Genomic DNA, 18,784 nt, shown 5'->3' on the forward strand with positions numbered 1-18,784 from the left:
CACTAACAGCCAACTGTACATTTGATTTGATATACAGACCTCTGGATTATTTTCTATATTTGGATTCACAGCTTTTGCTCTCCGAGTTCTGGGATTTGGGGGTGGGGTAAGATGAGAGAAAATTGATTGACAGGAAAGCTGTATTATCTGGAATTTTTAAATCCTGTGGAAGACAGAGTTAGGAAGTATTTAAAGTAGTAACTGTTTTAATTAGGTAATATCAATAGATGTGAAAGAGAAACTGCTTTCTCATGCACAGACCAGTGTTTTGGGTTTTTTAAAAAAATATTCTGTCATTACTCAGGCTTTCTATTGCCGTGCATTTCCTTTGACCTCTCACATTTTTATAGATTATAATGCATGTAAACAGCCCGCCCCCCCACAAGTTAATGTGCCAAATTGTCCATTTTGAACTCAGCTCCGGCCAATTTCAAAGAAACTACTCTGAAAGAAAACAGACCAGCACGGTTCTGCAGTAACAGTTTTAAGATGTATGCGAGGTCTGGGGAGAAGAGAGAAGGGTTCTTTTTTTCAATGTACTGTATTGGGACGCTGGTAACTATTAACCCAGTGTTCAGTATAGAGCTAGATATATATATATATATAAATATGTATATATTTATTATTTTCATATAGTTTGCCAGACAGAGATCACAATTGAACTGTCAACGTGAAATACAGAGCTCTCCTTGTACTTGAATAATAACTACAATTTCAATCCAGATCTGCTTTGGGGCTTAATCAGAACCCCTCTCTCATAAGCATAAGAATGAGAAATCATGTTGTTTGATCGTTTCACGTTTGTGTATCAGCCCCAAAGCAGAGATGTTATTCTGGTGATACTCTGAGGTGGCACAGCCCACTCATTTACAACTTCCAGATTCTACTTCTGGGAGGGAATCCATATCAGCTCTATATAAGACTATATACAAAGTTGTAACTCATATAAGGCTGGATGTGTTTTTATCCAACTGGATGTGTTTAATATGATAATTATATTATCCAACTATAATTCTTCCGAAGTCAATTATACCTACTTAAAAAGACAGTACACTTTCCTACCCACCAGGCCCAAACAACAATGGCAAGCTACCAGCTAAGTTGTATTTTAATATGGGTTTGATGGACTGAACAAGCCACATTGGCCAGAAAAGCACTGTCCCTACCCTAGATTCTTGCAGAGTAAATCCCACAACATGAGACATTGGTATCAGTGGTTCAGGGAAATTCTTCCATTGTATGAAACTCGTGTCCTCCTCCAGGGAAGTTTGTTCTAACTAACTAGTAGTCTAGTAATCTTGGCCCCTGCTCATTAAAATCCGTTGCCTGTCATTCTTCTGCTCATCTGTGAAGACAGCGTATTGAAGTCTGTGCTCGGCTCTCATCTTGTAAATAATGCTTACCATATATTTGTGTTTACACCAAGATCCAAAATAGTCCTGTTTCTGCAGTATTGCGTAGCCAATTAAACCTGTGCTTTTATATTTAAGAAACCAGAAACTGTGCCAAAGATGATGGAATAGTAAAACAAAATGCTCAGTATTGACCACCTGCACCTGAAATCTACAAGAGGATGATACCAAATGGTCATGTACACATAAATTATGGACCCATGATTCAATGTGAATTTTAACATGCAAATACTGTGTTGTTGTTTAGGAAGTAAATATAAATACAGTTGAATCAGTAATTTATCTTGGGCTGAATGTTCTACCCCTTGGCAGCCTGCTCTGATTTGAGGCACTGGAGTTGGCAGAGCCATTCGTGAACTGCAGGTCATCCTTATTTTGGAGTGAGTTTGTAACCAGCCTCTTAACACACTGTGCTGTTAACTCATAAAAGAGAACAATGTTCCATTTCAGTCTCAATAAACATTTCCATCATTCTTTCTTCTCTGCCTTTTCCTTCCCTAATCTGTTCTTTTATCTCACGCACTCCAATGGGTGTGGGAAGGGAGAGACCTGGTCAGTTGATAGTCACACATGAAACATCTCATTGCCCTAGTAATTCCAGAGACTGCAAGAGGGCACAGGTTGTATCTTACATTCCTTAGCATATCTCGTCCCATACCCGCCAGTGCACATTACAATACTGAGCACGTAGTATTACTAAAAACAATCTGATATCTCATTGTAGTTTTGATTTGCATTTCTCTAATTAATGATGTTGAGCATCCTTTCATGTGTTTGTTGGCAATCTGTATATCTTCTTTGGAGAAATGTCTATTTAGGTCTTCTGCCCATTTTTGGATTGGGTCGTTTATTTTTTTCATATTGAGCTGCATGAGCTGCTTGTAAATTTTGGAGATTAATCCTTTGTCAGTTGCTTCATTTGCAAATATTTTCTCCCATTCTGAGGGTTGTCTTTTGGTCTTGTTTATGGTTTCCTTTGCTGTGCAAAAGCTTTTAAGTTTCATTAGGTTCCATTTGTCTATTTGTTTTTATTTCCATTTCTCTAGGAGGTGGGTCAAAAAGGATCTTGTGATTTATGTCATAGAGTGTTCTGCCTATGTTTTCCTCTAAGAGTTTGATGGTGTCTGGCCTTACATTTAGGTCTTTAATCCATTTTGAGTTTATTTTTGTGTATGGTGTTAGGGAGTGTTCTAATTTCATTCTTTTACATGTAGCTGACCAGTTTTCCCAGCACCACTTATTGAAGAGGCTGTCTTTTCTCCACTGTATATTCTTGCCTCCTTTATCAAAGATAAGGTGACCATATGTGTGTGGGTTTATCTCTGGGCTTTCTGTCCTGTTCCATTGATCTATATTTCTGTTTTTGTGCCAGTACCATAGTGTCTTATTATAGCTTTGTAGTATCGTCTGAAGTCCAGGAGCCTGATTCCTCCAGCTCTGTTTTTCTTTCTCACACCAGTCAGAATGACCATCATCAAAATATCTACAAACAATAAATGCTGGAGAGGGTGTGGAGAAAAAGGAACCCTCTTGCACTGTTGGTGGGAATGTAAATTGATACAGCCACTATGGAGAACAGTATGGAGGTTCCTTAAAAAACTAAAAATAGAACTACCATATGACCCAGCAATCCCACTACTGGGCATATACCCTGAGAAAACCATAATTCAACAAGAGTCACGTACCAAAACATTCAATGCAGCTCTATTTACAATAGCCAGGACATGGAAGCAACCTAAGTGTCCATCGACAGATGAATGGATAAAGATGTGGCACATATATACAATAGAATATTACCCAGCCATAAAAAGAAATGAAATTGAGTTATTTGTAGTGAGGTGGATAGACCTAGAGTCTGTCATACAGAGTGATGTAAGTCAGAAAGAGAAAAACAAATATCATATGCTAACACATATATACAGAATCTAAAAAAAAAAAAGTCATGAAAAACCTAGGGTCAAGACGGGAATAAAGACACAGACCTACTAGAGAATGGACTTGAGGATACGGGGAGGGGGAAGGGTAAGCTGGGACAAAGTGAGAGTGGCATGGACATATATACACTACCAAACGTAAAATAGCTAGCTAGTGGGAAGCAGCCACATAGCACCGGGAGATCAGCTCGGTGCTTTGTGACCATCTAGAGGGGTGGGATAGGGAGGGTGGGAGGGAGGAAGATGCAAGAGGGAGGAGATATGGAGACGTATAACTGATTCACTTTGTTATAAAGCAGAAACTAACACACCATTGTAAAGCAGTTATACTCCAATAAAGATGTTAAAAAAAAAACAGTGATTGCACACAAGGCTACAGAATCAGTTCAGTTAATCGTCAGGGCTGGGACCATATGACTCAATGAACAAAGGATGTCATCATTCGCCATGCTGAACTCCCCTCATGCAAGGACAAACGAGCTTTCACGACAAGGAGTTCTCACCATGAATCCAGCACTTCCAGCAATGGCACCTATTACAGTCTTTCCTGGAAGTCGTCCCACTAAAATAGGTGTGATATTTACCTCAGTTCAAGATATCAGTCTAAATAAGTGCCAGCTCCTGGAGGAAAAGGAACAGGGGTGTTGATTTGGGGGTGGGGGAAGGGGGGGTGGTTTCCTAAAAATGCTGTTTACAAACATAATATGCCAATGACAGCAAATGAGAGCAGAAAGCATCTCTTGTTGGCCTAAACAAGAAGTGGTTAACCTCGTCCCAACTCCTGTCAAGAGACCTTAGTTGCCCTGTCACTTTACTGAAGGAATCTGAATTCATTTTTTTTCAAACCCTTGAGGTTAAACTATCCAGCATGCACCAGCCTCAGGGACAATCAAGTGACAACCAAGGGGTGGCAGAAAGTAGCAGAAATGTCATGAGGTTTGGAGACAGGACAGACCAGGGTTTGGAAATTGGCTCGGACACTCAGCTTTTCTGAGCCTAAGTGTCCTCAGCAAAAAAAAAAAAGGGGGGGGAGGGGATGGGGGGGAGGGGAATGCTTTCCTCAATAATTAAATGAGATGAGAAAAATAACAGCTAATAACACTTACTGAGTGCTTGTTTTGTGCCAGGCACTGATTTGAAGGGCTTTAAATGCGTTAACTCATTTACTTATGACAACAACATTATGAAATAGATGGTACCATTGACTCCATCTCACAAAGACAGACACTGAGGCACAAAAAAAGGTTACGTTATTTGCCCAAGTCACTCAGCCAATAAATGGTAAAAACCCGGATTCAAATCCAGGTGCTCTCACTCCAGGGCCCTCAACCTTAACACCACCTACTAATGCCCTTGGGAAGCACTTGATACAGCACCTGGCAAACTGAGGCAGTAAATACAGGAATAAAAGAGAGAAAAAGAGGGGACAGGAAGAAGGAAAAAAACCTTTACTCCATTTCTCTCCTGGGATTCCAGGTCTCCCAGAGTTAGTTGGTAAGGTCTTTAAAAGACCGTAGCTCGGGGCTTCCCTGGTGGCGCAGTGGTTGAGAGTCCGCCTGCCGATACAGGGGACACGGGTTCGTGCCCCGGTCTGGGAAGATCCCACATGCCGCGGAGTGGCTGGGCCCGTGAGCCATGGCCGCTGAGCCTGCGCGTCCGGAGCCTGTGCTCCGCAACAGGAGAGGCTACGACGGTGAGAGGCCCGTGTACCGCAAAAAGACAAAACAAAACAGACTGTAGCTCTCCCAAGTCCCTCGACGTTGCCCTTGTCCTGGCCTCCTCTGTAGAAGGACCTAGAATAAACCACTCCACACCCCCACCCAGGCTGAGCAAGACGTGCAGTGACATACCTTGGCTGAGCCAAAAGCAGCTCCAGCCAGTCACAAACCAAAGACCCATCACATATGTTTCAGCTCTCCTACCTTAGAGCGAACTCCGCCCTGCCAGAGGTCTCCCTTCTTCCTCTTCATTTGAAAATACTAATCCTGGTACCTGAGCCACCTAGCAGCCCCCAGTTCCCCACACCGTCTCTGGGCAGGCATGGTGGCCCTCAGTGCTGCCATCTCAGAGCTCCTGGAATTGAGATGACACACAAAGCAAACCCTGCCACAGATATGCTGTATTCCTTCTGCCCACAGGGTCTTGGAGAGGCAAAGCTGTGGTCACCACAGAGAGCAAGTAAATGAGCCCTGGCAGGTGATTCTCATGGTGAATGATGAGGAGGGTTGATAATATACTATGGGCTACAAGGTACTTTTAAAATAAAGATAAGACAAGAGAAAGAAAAGTACATAAATATACATTTATGAATATAAAGATATGTACTTACGGGGGTGCTGCAGGATCACTCAAAATACAGAAGCCGAAGGGGGAAATTTCAGACTGCTGAAGAAGCTCCGACAAGCCAGCCATCTGCACCAGGGTAAAGCTCCTGTCCTAGGCATGACCCTGCTTTTGCCAAATTTCCTAGTTCTGAAGGTGAAACCAAGCACAGGCTCTTTCCTCTGATGATCGAAGTAACTACTGCTTCCCCTAGGCCCCATGTGGAGGGGCCGGGGGAGCAGACCAAGGAGCAGTAAGATTGTAGCTCTGCTACTGTCAGCAGGGTTCCCACTCCACGGGAAGAGGGGACAGAGTTCTCTCTAAGACCTGCACATCCCCAAGGAGTGCTGGGATGGGCCCCCCATTCAGGGAAGGACAGCAGTCCATCAGGCGGTACTAGCAGGTTCACTGGTCACACATGGACTAGAGAGCACGTCCTTTCCTTGAGCTGCCCTCAGAGAGGTCAGAGGGCTCCTTTAATGGAACTAATCAAGAACAGCCATGAATATTAGTAAGAGCGGCCAGGCATTCAGGGGCTAGGTGAACTTGCATACATAATCCATCAGTCCTCCCCAATTATGCATTTAAAACTGACCAACTTCTCTTATGTTAAACATATCATGTACACTCTCATTTTTAAAATCTTATTTATAATTCAGGGTCTATAGGCTTCAGCTAACTTTGGGTCAGTCAGGTGACAATAGGGAAATGGCCTTACTGTATGGTGGCTTTTGCTTGGAGGGCCCAGGCTCCACCAAGGAGATTTTCCCAGGAGCCTCTGTAAACCCAGACCCTGTAAAACACATTTGTAAAATACAGTCCAGGCTTTGATAGATCTGCAGCTGTGAAAGTCAAGAAAACAGTAATAAACTGAAGCAAGACAGGTGGGGATATTTATTACGTTTAATGACACAGATCTTCCCAAAGTAATCCCCAATAAGTCACAAAATTATTCACATTTTTATATATTCCAAAAGCAAAATCCTGCTGCAATTCTGGCCCCAATGTAACTCCTCAAAACTGAAATGACTCCTTGAGAAATAAAAAGATAAAATAGGAATAACTTAAACAAGAGTTAGCAGATCAGAAAGTGAGCAAAAGGCAGATTGATTTGCGAAAGAAAAAAAAAAGACTTTAAATAAGAATGGGCATTTAAGATCTTATCCCTAAATTGAATTAAGGAGTTATGCTCAAACCTTAAAAAAAAAGAAAAAAAGGACAATGGGTGTCACAGTGTGTATCTGAACAATAACTGCCACCAGATACCAATTCATTAGAACTGATTTCCTTCAGCTGCTTATATCCAGCCTAAGTGGCCCTTTTCTGAGAACTGTACCATAGTCTTAATGTAATACAGTATTTTTTATTATTGATGACTACTAAGACCTCAAAATAACAAACTAACAACTATAGTTTCAGACACACTGAGAACATACAAGCCGGTGTAATTTAAGCATATCGTCTGTCTTTCAAAGGTGGAATGCTTGTTGTGATATATACCTTTATTAGGCTGAAATTCTGAGAAGGGGATAAATGAATTTTGTTTTATTTTGGCTTTTGGACTTTTTTTCTCTTTAAATTTTGTTTTCTTAATTTACCTAATGAACCAATTCCTGTGGTAATAATGAGAAAAGAAAACTTGACTCTCACTGAATCTTGTAAAAACTGAAAGGGTTTTAGGGCATGGTAGAGGAAAATGCTCAGGATATAGCATGAAGGAAAGACAAAGGTTTCCGTTTTCAAGCCCTCCCTTCTCTGGGTCTGTAGACCCATGAAGACAAATGTCCACTTCAATCCACCCCCATCCTCTTCTTGTTCCTCAAACTGGGTAAGCACTTCATAAAGGCACCCTTCTACTAATTTTAAATCTGGTTTTGGCAGTCATTTCTGCCAAACTTAGTGTAGTTATTTCAGAGAAATGTTTGAAGGTTTTGTTCCTCATATAAATTTATTTAAGAATTGTTGGGAAAAAGGAGGGGTAGGTGACAGAAGGAGTGGTTTAAACAACAAACAAAAGAAATTAGCCTCCTCTTACAAATGTAGCATAGAAATTAAACCTTTAAAGCAAGACCTGAATTCTCCAGAAGTAATGCTCCCTCTTCCTAGGTTTTCAGTTGATATCATGTAAATCAAGCCTAACACTAAAAAGCAAACAAACAACCACAAAAAAACAGATTTACCAAAAATGGAAAATCAGGGTGACAGTCTTTTTCTAGAGGATATATCAGTTTATTCCTCTAGATAGCAGCTTCCTCGAGCTCATGGAAAATGTAAGAGGAAAGGGAAGGAACGGGAAGGGACAGGAAGGGACGGGAAGGAAAAGGAAGGGAAGGGAAGGGAAATAGGTAGAGGTGGGGGAGGGGTGAGGACAAGCGGGAAGGAGGAAAAAATGAGGAAGGAGGGAAAGAAAAGAACTTTTCAAGAACACATCCACTGCCCAAAATGAGGAACACCTGAAAAGGCATCTTGACACCTTCTCATCAGAATTTTTAGAAGTGCTTTCCAAATGAAAAAGCACTGGCCACCCAACTAATATTTTCGTTTTCAAGCTCAAAACAAGCATACAAACAAACTAAAACACAAATTTTCCAGCTTGACAAGAAAACTTGAGCCCCAAACAGCAAACACTTTAATCAATGACTCTTACCTGGGTACAAAAGACTGGGTGGGTACTGGTTTGATTTAATGGGGGTTAGACACTGGTGATTTGATACACAGAACGAAAACTGTTGTTCAGTTGGCTTGATGAGTGAGCTCTTCATGATGCTCCTCCAGCTTTCATTCAGTCTCCCCTGTGAAATGTGAAGACACTTCATACACTACATGTGGTACTGAGAAAAAGCCCATCAATAAACACAACCAAGGAGAAGATGGTTTCCCTCTATCCAAATCTTGGCATGTAGCTCTATGTGTAGGAATGAGGCAATGTTAGGTTAGCAATACAAGCACTTGTGTGACCTTGGGCAAGTTACCTGGCCTCTTTGTATACTATCCGGATGATGACAAGCCAAGTATCTACCTCTTAGTGTTACTCTGAGGAGCTAGTACAGTCCTTGGCACATAGTAAATGTGCAGAAACTGCTAGGTGTTATTGAGCTGAACTGTTAAACATGCCCAAATCAATTCTATTCCATGGAACAATTATTTTTGAGAGTGGAGGGGGTCCGTATAGGATTTGCGGGTGTTCTGAGTCCCCCATTCTCAAGACATTTGCAGCCTACTGCAGAGATTCTCAGTGCTAAATGTGCATTAGAATCTCCTGAAGAACCTTTATAGAAATACCGATGCCAGGCACCACCCACAGAGATTCCAATTAAGTTGGTCCAGAGTGTGGCCTGGGCATCAGTATTTTTCAGCACCCCCAGGTGATTCTAATGCTCACTGAGGATTGCTGACCCAGGAATTTGCCATGTGATTTGGGTGTATGGCCACTGCCTGTGTGGTCTGTCTGTTAGACTCTGACAGGACCAGGAGCCCCTGGGATGAAGGGAGGTGTGTCATTATCCATGTGTCAATCACCACAAACCATCAAATGACAAATCCCTCCGAAGCTGGTGAGCAAATCAGAGAGGGAGGGCCTCGAGGTTGGAGCTTGGCATCTGTAGGCTGGTTTGCTTTTTGCTTTGGTTGTAAGGGAGGTGAAGGGGCCCCGTGGGAGGAAGTAAAATGGCTCCTGCCTGCCCAGCAGACACGGTAAGGTTGGAAGCCATAGCAGCCCCTCCCTTTGGAGCTGGAGGCCTAAGGAGCTATGACAGAATCAGAAACCGGCATTTTAATTCACTGTTGTCCTTTTCCTTTCCTTTTCTTGGTTTATTTCCTTTTTGCTATTCTTTAATTTTAGAAAAGTTTTTGTGCTACAGTTCTTGTCTGTGTCTGAGCACGTCTGGGCCTGGGTTCTTTGCCCTCCCTCAAGTTGGGAGCATTACAAGTGGACCAGGTCCCGCTGCAGGCTGGCCATGGCGGCGGCAGCTGGGATCATGGGAGCTGCTCACAGGGATGGGAGGGTCGGTGGGCCAGAGCTGGTGCCATCTGCTCAGTCTCCCATCCCTTTGCAGAAACCTCCCTCCAGTCCTCTGCCCTCTTCTTGGGAGAGTTTTCATGAGGAAAACCAACTACAATACAAGTCTGAAGGAATGAAGTCCTTAGTGGAGGCATGTGGAGGGGCAGAAGGCAGAAGGCCTGAGTCTGCCTGAGGGACCAGCAGGTTTCACAGAGGAGGCCTTGTAAGCACAACCTTGAAAGTGGAATCTCAGTGAGCACACACCAGATGTGGGCAATCAGCTCTTGATAAGGACCGAGGCAATCACACCTCACAGGAGAACTAGGGATAACGTGTGTGTGTGTGTGTCACGTGTGTGTTTGTGTGTGCACGCTTATGGGACTTTTTTAATGGTAAAATTCATATAACCTAAAATTCACCATCTTAAAGTATACAAAGGATCATCTGTTTTACACCAAAAGTATCAAGGCCCAAACCATCCTAAGGAGAAACAGGTGTATTCCAACCCCTTCGACCCATCTCTTCCACACATTCCCTGGTCAGACAATTGGACTCATTGTTTCTGGTCCAAGCATCCCTAACTTAATCCCTAAGTGCTAAGAATCTACTTTTTCATTTCCCCTGAATCTTGAGATCACCAGGAAACCAGGAGAGGGAAAGATGATGAACAGTGAAAGAGCAGAAGTGCAGAAGGGAAGGACAAGCGCTGGTGCTATAAGCAGGAGAGTCCTTGAGAAAAGCAGGGCAGGGGACATGGAGTGGAAACTCACTGGGTCTTCTGCCGAAGGCTCCTCTCTGTTGCTGCCTACCCAGCCCATAGGCATGACGGTCCCGTTTTAGCTGCTTGACCTTGCTTGTTTGGATCTTCCCTGGATTCACTGAGACAGCTTCATTCTACTAAATGCCCTGTTTGCTTAAGATGAGTCAAAGTCACCTGGGTTCTTTACAACCATGAAAACTTTCACTGACAGTCCTCCAGGACCCCTGCCTCACCAGAAATCCATGACCCAAATTGGGACAGGAAGAGAATGGTATGGAGAGCTTTCATAGAAGGCCTATGAGCATATTCCAAACCACTGAGTGGGAACTCATGTTACAAAGGAAACCTATTTACTAAGACGGAATTTTTTTTCCTACCTTCTCTCTATCTCCTCACGTCAGGGTCCACGTATCTGCCGGTTCAGGGCTTTATGTAACTTGATGTTAGCCATGTTGAAATTCAACACAATTTGGCATTTGGTAATTACATGGGCCACGTTCCCTAAGTGGTAATTAAGTGGGCTGTGTTCCGTATAAACACCTAATAAATGCCTAGATGACTATTTTGGCAACCGGAGATTATGTGGCCCAGAAGCCATCCTTTAATCTACCAAGCAGAACGTTCTAAGGTAGAAGCCTGCAAAATGGAAAATTACTGAGTTGTCTTCCACATTCCTCTGTGCTGAAGGCGGGAAATCCTGGCCAGCCCTGGGCAAGGCAATGTGTGCCCTAAAGCATGAATGACCCTCAAACCAGAATTTCAGGAGCCTGAGGACAGTAAAAACCTAGCATATCATCCCACACTCCTTTATTGTTTAAAAAGATTCGTTAATTATCTTGATGTTGCTAGAATGAGGGACTACATGATACAACACCATAGGACCCTCTGGGGGATGTTCAAGGGCAATGTCCACCGACTCTGCTTAGGTTCCAAAGGGCTCTGCTCTTTCTCCCCAGGGTTCTCCTATCACACACTCCAGTTTTGGAGAACAATGGAATGTAATGGTTAAAAGCCAGATCACCTGGCTTCAGACTGCAGCTGGGCCATTCACTAGCCATGTTACCTTGAGCAAGGCACTTAACCTCTCCTTGCCTCAGTTTCCCTATCTGTGAAATGGAACTGGTGATAGTACCTACTTCACAGAGTTGTTGTGATAATTAAATATTAGTTCATTTAATACAAGTGAAGTATTTGGGCCAGTTCCTGGCACTCAGGAATCACTTAATAAGGAAGAGCTATTCTTATGCTGGGCCTGGGTAGGAAGGGAAAGAAGAGAAAACCTGAGAAATGACGACAGCCCTCAAAATGTCAAACTTCTTACCACACACCTGAATTCAAGAGTTGCCTCATCACCTCATTCAACAGCCTCCCACAAAAAAATATTTACTGAGCACCAACCACAGTGGAAGGTCATCTGATGCAAGGGTGGTGACAGGGTGGGGGGGGGAAGGAAGGCTCTTGTTCAGGGCACACACCTGGCATGTGTGGTTCAGTTCACCTAAGTTGAATGGGATCCCACTGTAATTCTGGCTGTAAAATAGTGAGCAGGACGGCAGAGTCCCTGACCTCGGGAAGGTGTCATTCAAGTAGAAGGAGCAGACTTTTAAGCAATCAACCCACATAAAAATATAACAACAAACTGTGTCATACTTTATGAAAGAAAACTGCAGAGGGCTAAAAAGGTGTACCTCAGAGCGGGAGGGGGTGTCATGGAAAGTCATGAGACCCGAAAGGTAAAGAGAAGTGACCCATACAGGGTCAGGAAGAAGTATTCCAGTCAGAGAGCACAGGCAAAGGCCCCACAGCCAGAAGGAGCTTGTGTTTGAGGAGCTGAAAGAGGGACCATTAGGTAAGGGGGTAGGGGGAGCATACAAGAGGCAAGACTGCTGGCAGACCCGCATATGTGCCGTCTGAAGGAAGAATGTGGCTCTTATCTCCTCCTTGACTCCTGTCTGCCACATTTTCTAGGTACTTTATATTGTAGCAGGAAGCTGAAATTATTTGAGCAAATCAACAAGAAGCACTTAAGCTGCTTACTTACATAGGACAGCAGTTTAAAAATATCTCTGTTTGTGCACCGGATATTTCTTCAAAGGGTAGCTTGGTCTTTCAAGGATATTCTTTACTTCAGAGATGGAGTCTTCCTATATAACAAAAACAAATCCAGCAATTGCATTACTCATAATGTAATACAGATCAAGGATAGCTGGATGTGTAGTTTTGCATTTAAGAGGTCTATGAATCCCATATATGCCGTATATATTGTGTTCATGATACATGTGTGTATATAGATACTATTTCTTTTCTCCCCCTCCCTCCTTCCCTTTATCGCTCTTTCTTTCTTTCCTCTTCCTTCTTCTCTCCCAAGCCCCCTCCCTCTTCCCTTTCTTCCTTTTCTTCTTTTTACATTTTAAAGGGATTCCCTTACTTGAAAAAACTACGACGAATTAACAAGGCAAAGCAAATGACTTTACAGACAGGCCATAAAGTAATCCACGACGCTGGTGATGAGGGGAATCAATATTCATTTAAATAATTCATTTAAATGCCAGCATTTAAATAAGTCAAGATGACCAATTCAACTACATGGTATAGTTAAATCCAACCAGAGGGGGCACTGTCAACCTTCTATTTGAATTTTTTTGAACTGGTGACAGGTCACAGCTAATGGCTATACATCTGCAGTAGACAAAGTGCTGGGTTTATCTATCTATGGATCAGAAACACTCCCCTTACCCCCATAAAAGTCAAACAGTGAAAAACACCTTATTAACTTTGAGGAAAACTTTTTTCCATGTTGTGAGCTCATGCATACCACACATGTCCCTAGATTCTTCCCTGGACAGGGATTCCTGTCCAGAGCAGAAGGAAATGTGCTTCAGGCCAGTTACACTGTCTTCTCTAAGTTCTTTGACAGGACCACGCTCCCTCTTGCTGTAGGACCTCTGCTTGATGCGTGCTGTTCTCCAAAGTAGCTGCTACTCATCACTCAGATTGAAGCTCCACTGTCTCTTCCTCAGGGAAGCCTGCCCTGACTGCCAACCAAGTCCAATACTCCTTTTCATACACTCTCAAGATACCATGTAACCTCCTTGGTGAGCATCACAATTTTACATTTGTTTCTGTGGTTACCTGATTAATGTCTGTCTCCGCTGCTAGACTGAGACCCAGTTCCCATATTATTTTGTCAGCAAAGATCTAATTCCATCAGAAGCCCTGACCTTGCTTAGGTGTTGCTGAGATCTGTGGGACGTCAGACGACTGCAGACCCTTTCGTGGATCTTCTTCCACATGGACTGGGACCCAGGGTGGAACCTGCTCAACAGAGTAAACAGGGTGGAGTATTATGCAGCTGATAAAAAGGACACTTAGAGTACATAACAGTAAGTGTTGATATTTATAACTTAAAGGTGAGAAAAAAAAGCAGCAACATGCAAAACAGTGTGCATAGCATGGTTTCAATGTCTTTATTAAACCTAGGTATAGGAAAAGCACTGGGAATAAAAACAACCAAGATGTTAAAAGTGGTGTGTGTCAGGGTGTGTGACTCTTTTCTTCTTTGTACTTTACTGTGTATTTTAGATATTTCTCTAAAGAACAAATCCTGCTTTTACTTTTAAAACATGTAACCCCCAAATTTTTAATACAAAATTTAATCCCAACTGTTTTCTACCACGGGGTATTTTATGTGTCATTTACTTTAGGCCACCCAGACCCAAACTTAACCACAGATCTTTCAGTGTCTTTCAGTTCCTCAAACAGGCTGCATTTTCTCCCTTCCATAGGCACTTGCCAGCACTGCTCCCTCGGGTAGAATGCTGCCACCCCCAAGCCCCATCCCCACTCATGTTGAGTCCTATCCACTTTCAGAGCTCAATTCAGTTACTGATTTCTCAGGAAGATCCTTCCTGAGCCCCTTCCTGTAGAGCAGTGGTCCCCAACCTTTTTGGTACCAGGGACCGGTTTTGTGGAAGACACTTTTTGGCACCGGGGTGGGGCGGGGGGGAGTTCAGGCGGTAATGGGAGCGACGGGGAGCGGCAGATGAAGCTTCGCTTGCTCGCCCACCTCTCACCTCCTGCTGTGCGGCCCGGTTCCTAACATGCCACAGACTGGTACCAGTCCATGGCCCAGGGGCGTTGGGGACCCCTGCTGTAGAAAGAGTCGGCTTCCCTATTTCATGCACTTGGAATCCATTCACCCCTCATTCATGGCACTTCCCCCAGTGGACATTTTGTCATTATTTGGTTAATGTCCGTCTCTCCTCCTAGACTGAAATAGGGACTGAGCCTCTTGGGCTAATAGCTCATCTCAGAGCTTTGAATACAGTAGGAATTTAATACATATTTCTTGAGTGATTGAATTCATCCATTCATTCATTCATTTTGGGGAGGGAAGTGAGTACCAATTCTTAAGTTGAGGCAGAATTTGCAGTTTGATTATGAAAAGCACAGATATTGTTTTCTTAAAATGCCTAAAAATTTTAGCAATTTGGATAAAATCGTTCTCTTTAACTAATATACAGTAAACACTGGAAAGGACAGAAACATGTGAGAATCAATCCAGTTGTTGTTATGGCCACCACACTAATGAGTCCCTGTGCAGTTGCCCCTTTGCTCGGTTTGGGACCCACATCCAGGCCACCCATCCTGGCTCCCTGTAACGAGCATGTACACTCTGGTTTCCAGGGAGACAAGACCAAGAGAATGACTGGATCTACACAAATCCATTACCAACCCAGGAAAATGACTCACAGCAAACGAACGAATCACCTAAACCACTGCCCATGTTTAAGAAAAGGCCAGGCACATCATTTCTACACTCGTCTAAGAATTTTTAAGATGAAGGAATAGAAATATTTTGAAGCTATAAATAAAACTGGCATTTAAAAATAGCCACCAAATGGACACTGCAAATGTTTTTTCATTGGTCTTGAGTAACCAGTGCCAGAATTATCCGTACACTTGTTACCCTTACTATATACAATCAACACTATATTTGAAGTCCTCTGAGAATGATGAGTCAACAGGCAAGAGCAGTGCTCTGCCTTGATTATGGCCTTCTCCTTGTGCAGTGGGACGACTGCGGATGGATGCTGAATTGAGGATGGATGCTGAAGGGATGTGACTCTATCCGGACACTGGAGCTAGGGAACCGGCTTGAGAGTGTTTCTCCCACATTTGGGACTACCATTTCCCACGCTGCTAGTTAAAAGGGTTTTCCACTTCCTCCATTAAAACCTTGGGCTGATTCTCACTCCAAAACTTGCCTCCCATCTCATCCTTGCAAACTTGGCCCTTGCTGATTTCAGTATTAAGTCAGCAGAAACTCAAAAGGTATTTCTCATGCACTTCTGTGATCTGAGCAGAGGGAGACTGGTCCCAGTGGCTCATGTGAAAAGAACGGTGAGTGAGGCAGAGCCTAAGCACTGGTAGTGAAACTACGCCCCTTATGGTTGACTACCAGAAATTCTTCAGCTTGACTTACAGACGATAAGGAAGCAGCTTGTTAAAAAGTCCTCTTCTTACAAACTGCCTTTACTGATTAAGCTTGCTTTAGTTGTTTTTATTCTTTTTTCCTTTCTTTATTTGCATACCCTCCAAGCTTCACATAGCCTAGGGTAATATATCACAAGACTTCTTAACCGCCCCTATAGATAAAGCCTCTGACATCACAGGTTACTATAGTAATGGTGGGCTTAAGTTGTTTTACAAGAACGTGGAGTTGGATCCTGTCTAGTTCAAGCTGGCTAAGACTGGTTGGGATAACTAACCCTAAAACTGTGTCTGCACAGTTATCTGATGAACAATTTTTTGACTTCAGAGGGCCAAAAACTACACCCTCAGATCATGCTAAGTACCTCCATTTTTGAACATGCATCCCATGAAGAAGCATGTAACCCAGATATGCCTGGGCAAAGTACCGATTACTTCACCTTTTCTCTACCTCCAATCACATTTCCTCATGCCTAAGACCACCCTGCTTCTTTATCCCATAAATATCTCAAGCCCCTTGCCTTTGGGGAGGTGGATCTGAGACTTGTTCTCCCATCTCCTTACTTGGCTGCGTTGTGAATAAACTTTCTCTGCACTTCAGCATTTCGCTTGCTGTGCATAGGGCAAACCAACCTGGTTCGATAACAGTAACACTTAGTGTTCCAAGGGCTACCTCTGTAAGGTCAACGGGGAATGGATTCTTCCACAGGGGTTACACTGAGGTCAGTGGGGAATGGATTCTTCTCCAAGGATATAAAGGGATATCCTTTACTCAAAACAGCTGCCTTAAAAATATTATCTTCAGTGCCACTTCCCTGGAGGTTAAGGTGACAAGCTCTCCTGGATGCCTGGAACTAAGAGGTTTCCCACAGTGTAGGATTTTCAGCACTAAAACCAGGACAGTCTTGGGCAAACCAGATAGCCTTTGTGTGACCATGTTATACTTTGTCACCTTATTTACAAATTCATAGTTTGATTAGTTCCAAACTTACCAGTTTAGAGTGACTTTGGACAGAGAATTTGCTGACTCATCAGAGATAAATGATTAAAACTCTGGTCTGCAGCCAGAGTCATCATTCTACAGTCAACTGTGCTAATTCCTGTGAATGACTTGCAAAAGCTCCCCACTGCCTTCCAACTGAGCCCAAATTCCTTAGCTTGGTTTCCACAGTCCCCCTCAGACTCTCAGCCTTGGCACCCACTTTTCCCCAAGGCTGCTCTTTTAGAACCTGACAGCACCCCCTGCCTTCTCACCTCCCATCCCTCCCCTCCATTAACTATCACAATCCAATCCCCTCCCCTCTGGGCCCCCATGAAAATGCCACCTCCTCCATAAAACATTCCAGAGTACCTTCCTTCTCCTTTATAACCTGATAGCATTTGGTCTGTACTGTTCTCAAAGTTCTGCCTTGTAGAAAACTCTCTGTGTACATTTTTTTTTAACATCCTCTGCAAGTTCTCAGAGATCAGAAGAAATGTCTTAAATGTTAGCATTTCTATTCCAGGACTAGCAGGTTGACTATCAATCCTGTTTTCCTTCTGAGGCACTGTTTTTGTCCCTTGTGCCAGCAAGTATTTATTGAATGTCTACTAAGTGCCATGAATTGGTAACTGATTCTTCATGTGTCTTTTTTTTTAATTGAGGTATAATTGGTGAGGCACACTTTTAATCACAGAGATTCTACATTCCCCTCCACACACCCAGTACTAATCTCAAGGATTCTGACTCAATATGAGGCAATTCTTCAGTGAGCCAGAGTTGAGAATTACTGTCCTGCTGCATAAAGATACTCAGGAAAGACTGGTTGAATGAATGCATAAACCATCTAACAAATTTATTTAAAAAGAAACGAGGCCTTCCTAGATCTCCTTCCTAATGGAATTAACCTCCTCTTGCTCTGCCTTTCCCCTACATTTCGATTATACTTCTGTTAAGTGCACATCATAATCCATCTCACATTTAGTGACATGGGGGTATGCCTGCCACCCCGTCTAGTGTGTGAGCCACTGGGAAGCCAGGACGTGTCACGATCATATACACTGCACATAATAGGTTCTCAATAAATGGATGCTCAATTCAGTCCCTCAGAAAAGCTTGCTATGCTGATTATAAGGAGTTTGGGTGATGTACGAAAACAAGGCACATGGGCAAAATCCATGAGTTTCTTCCAGTTCTGGCAGCAAAGAAGCACTTTGGGCTGCAAGAGGATGGATCTTTGATCACTAAACCCCTTTTAAAGATGAGGAAACTAAGGTCTAAAAGGCTGAGTACTTGTGTGAGATCACATAGCACTTGGAGACAGGTGAGCAGAGCTCAAGTGTCCTGACTACCACCAGTTGAAGGTTCCTCCCCTTCTCTGTTTAAAATAAATTCTAAGTCTTTACATCTGGGGTAACCCCCCACCTGCTCTGTCCACCTGTTAAGCTGCAGGCTGGTAGAAAGAGAAGAAGCCAGAAGAGAAGGGAGACCAGGCCCAGAGACGGGTGTAAATGTGTCTCTCACCACCTGTCTCTGGGAGCCAAGGCCAATTTTTAAAAATCTATGTTGTGTTATTTTCTTCCAGTACAGTAACTAATCAAGGACTCACCATTACTTAGTAGATTTTATCAAAATATTTTACTTGGTTTCCTCAAGTCCATTTTAATATAAAGGTATTCTATCATTTCTGAAAAAAGTCTAAGAATGCATTGTCACTTTCTTATAATTCCTACTAAAATTTCAGTGCCACTTTTGTTCTGGGATATTTACTACAAGTCTCTTTGTTAGCAACTGTATTATTTTTATGTGGAGATTTCTTATTCTCATCACTAACAACGCAGAGAAAAGCAGACTGGCCTATCTTTTTTTTTTTTTTTTTTTTTT

General features: G+C 43.0%; 1 protein-coding gene across 1 annotated transcript in view; it reads right to left on the minus strand.

The window, feature by feature from the left end:
• Positions 1–12,482: 12,482 nt before the first annotated feature.
• Positions 12,483–18,784, minus strand: part of SPATA6L (spermatogenesis associated 6 like) — a 46,302-nt gene continuing 40,000 nt past the window's right edge. The window contains exons 8-9 of the mRNA XM_007452920.1: positions 13,650–13,743; positions 12,483–12,572 (exon numbers count right to left, since the gene is read on the minus strand). Coding sequence (XP_007452982.1) covers positions 12,483–12,572; positions 13,650–13,743 — 184 coding nt within the window. The remainder of the gene's footprint in view (positions 12,573–13,649; positions 13,744–18,784) is intronic.

The sequence above is a fragment of the Lipotes vexillifer genome, unplaced genomic scaffold (genome assembly GCF_000442215.2).
Source record: "Lipotes vexillifer unplaced genomic scaffold, Lipotes_vexillifer_v1.1 scaffold1486, whole genome shotgun sequence".
Classification (NCBI taxonomy): Eukaryota; Metazoa; Chordata; class Mammalia; order Artiodactyla; family Lipotidae; genus Lipotes; species Lipotes vexillifer.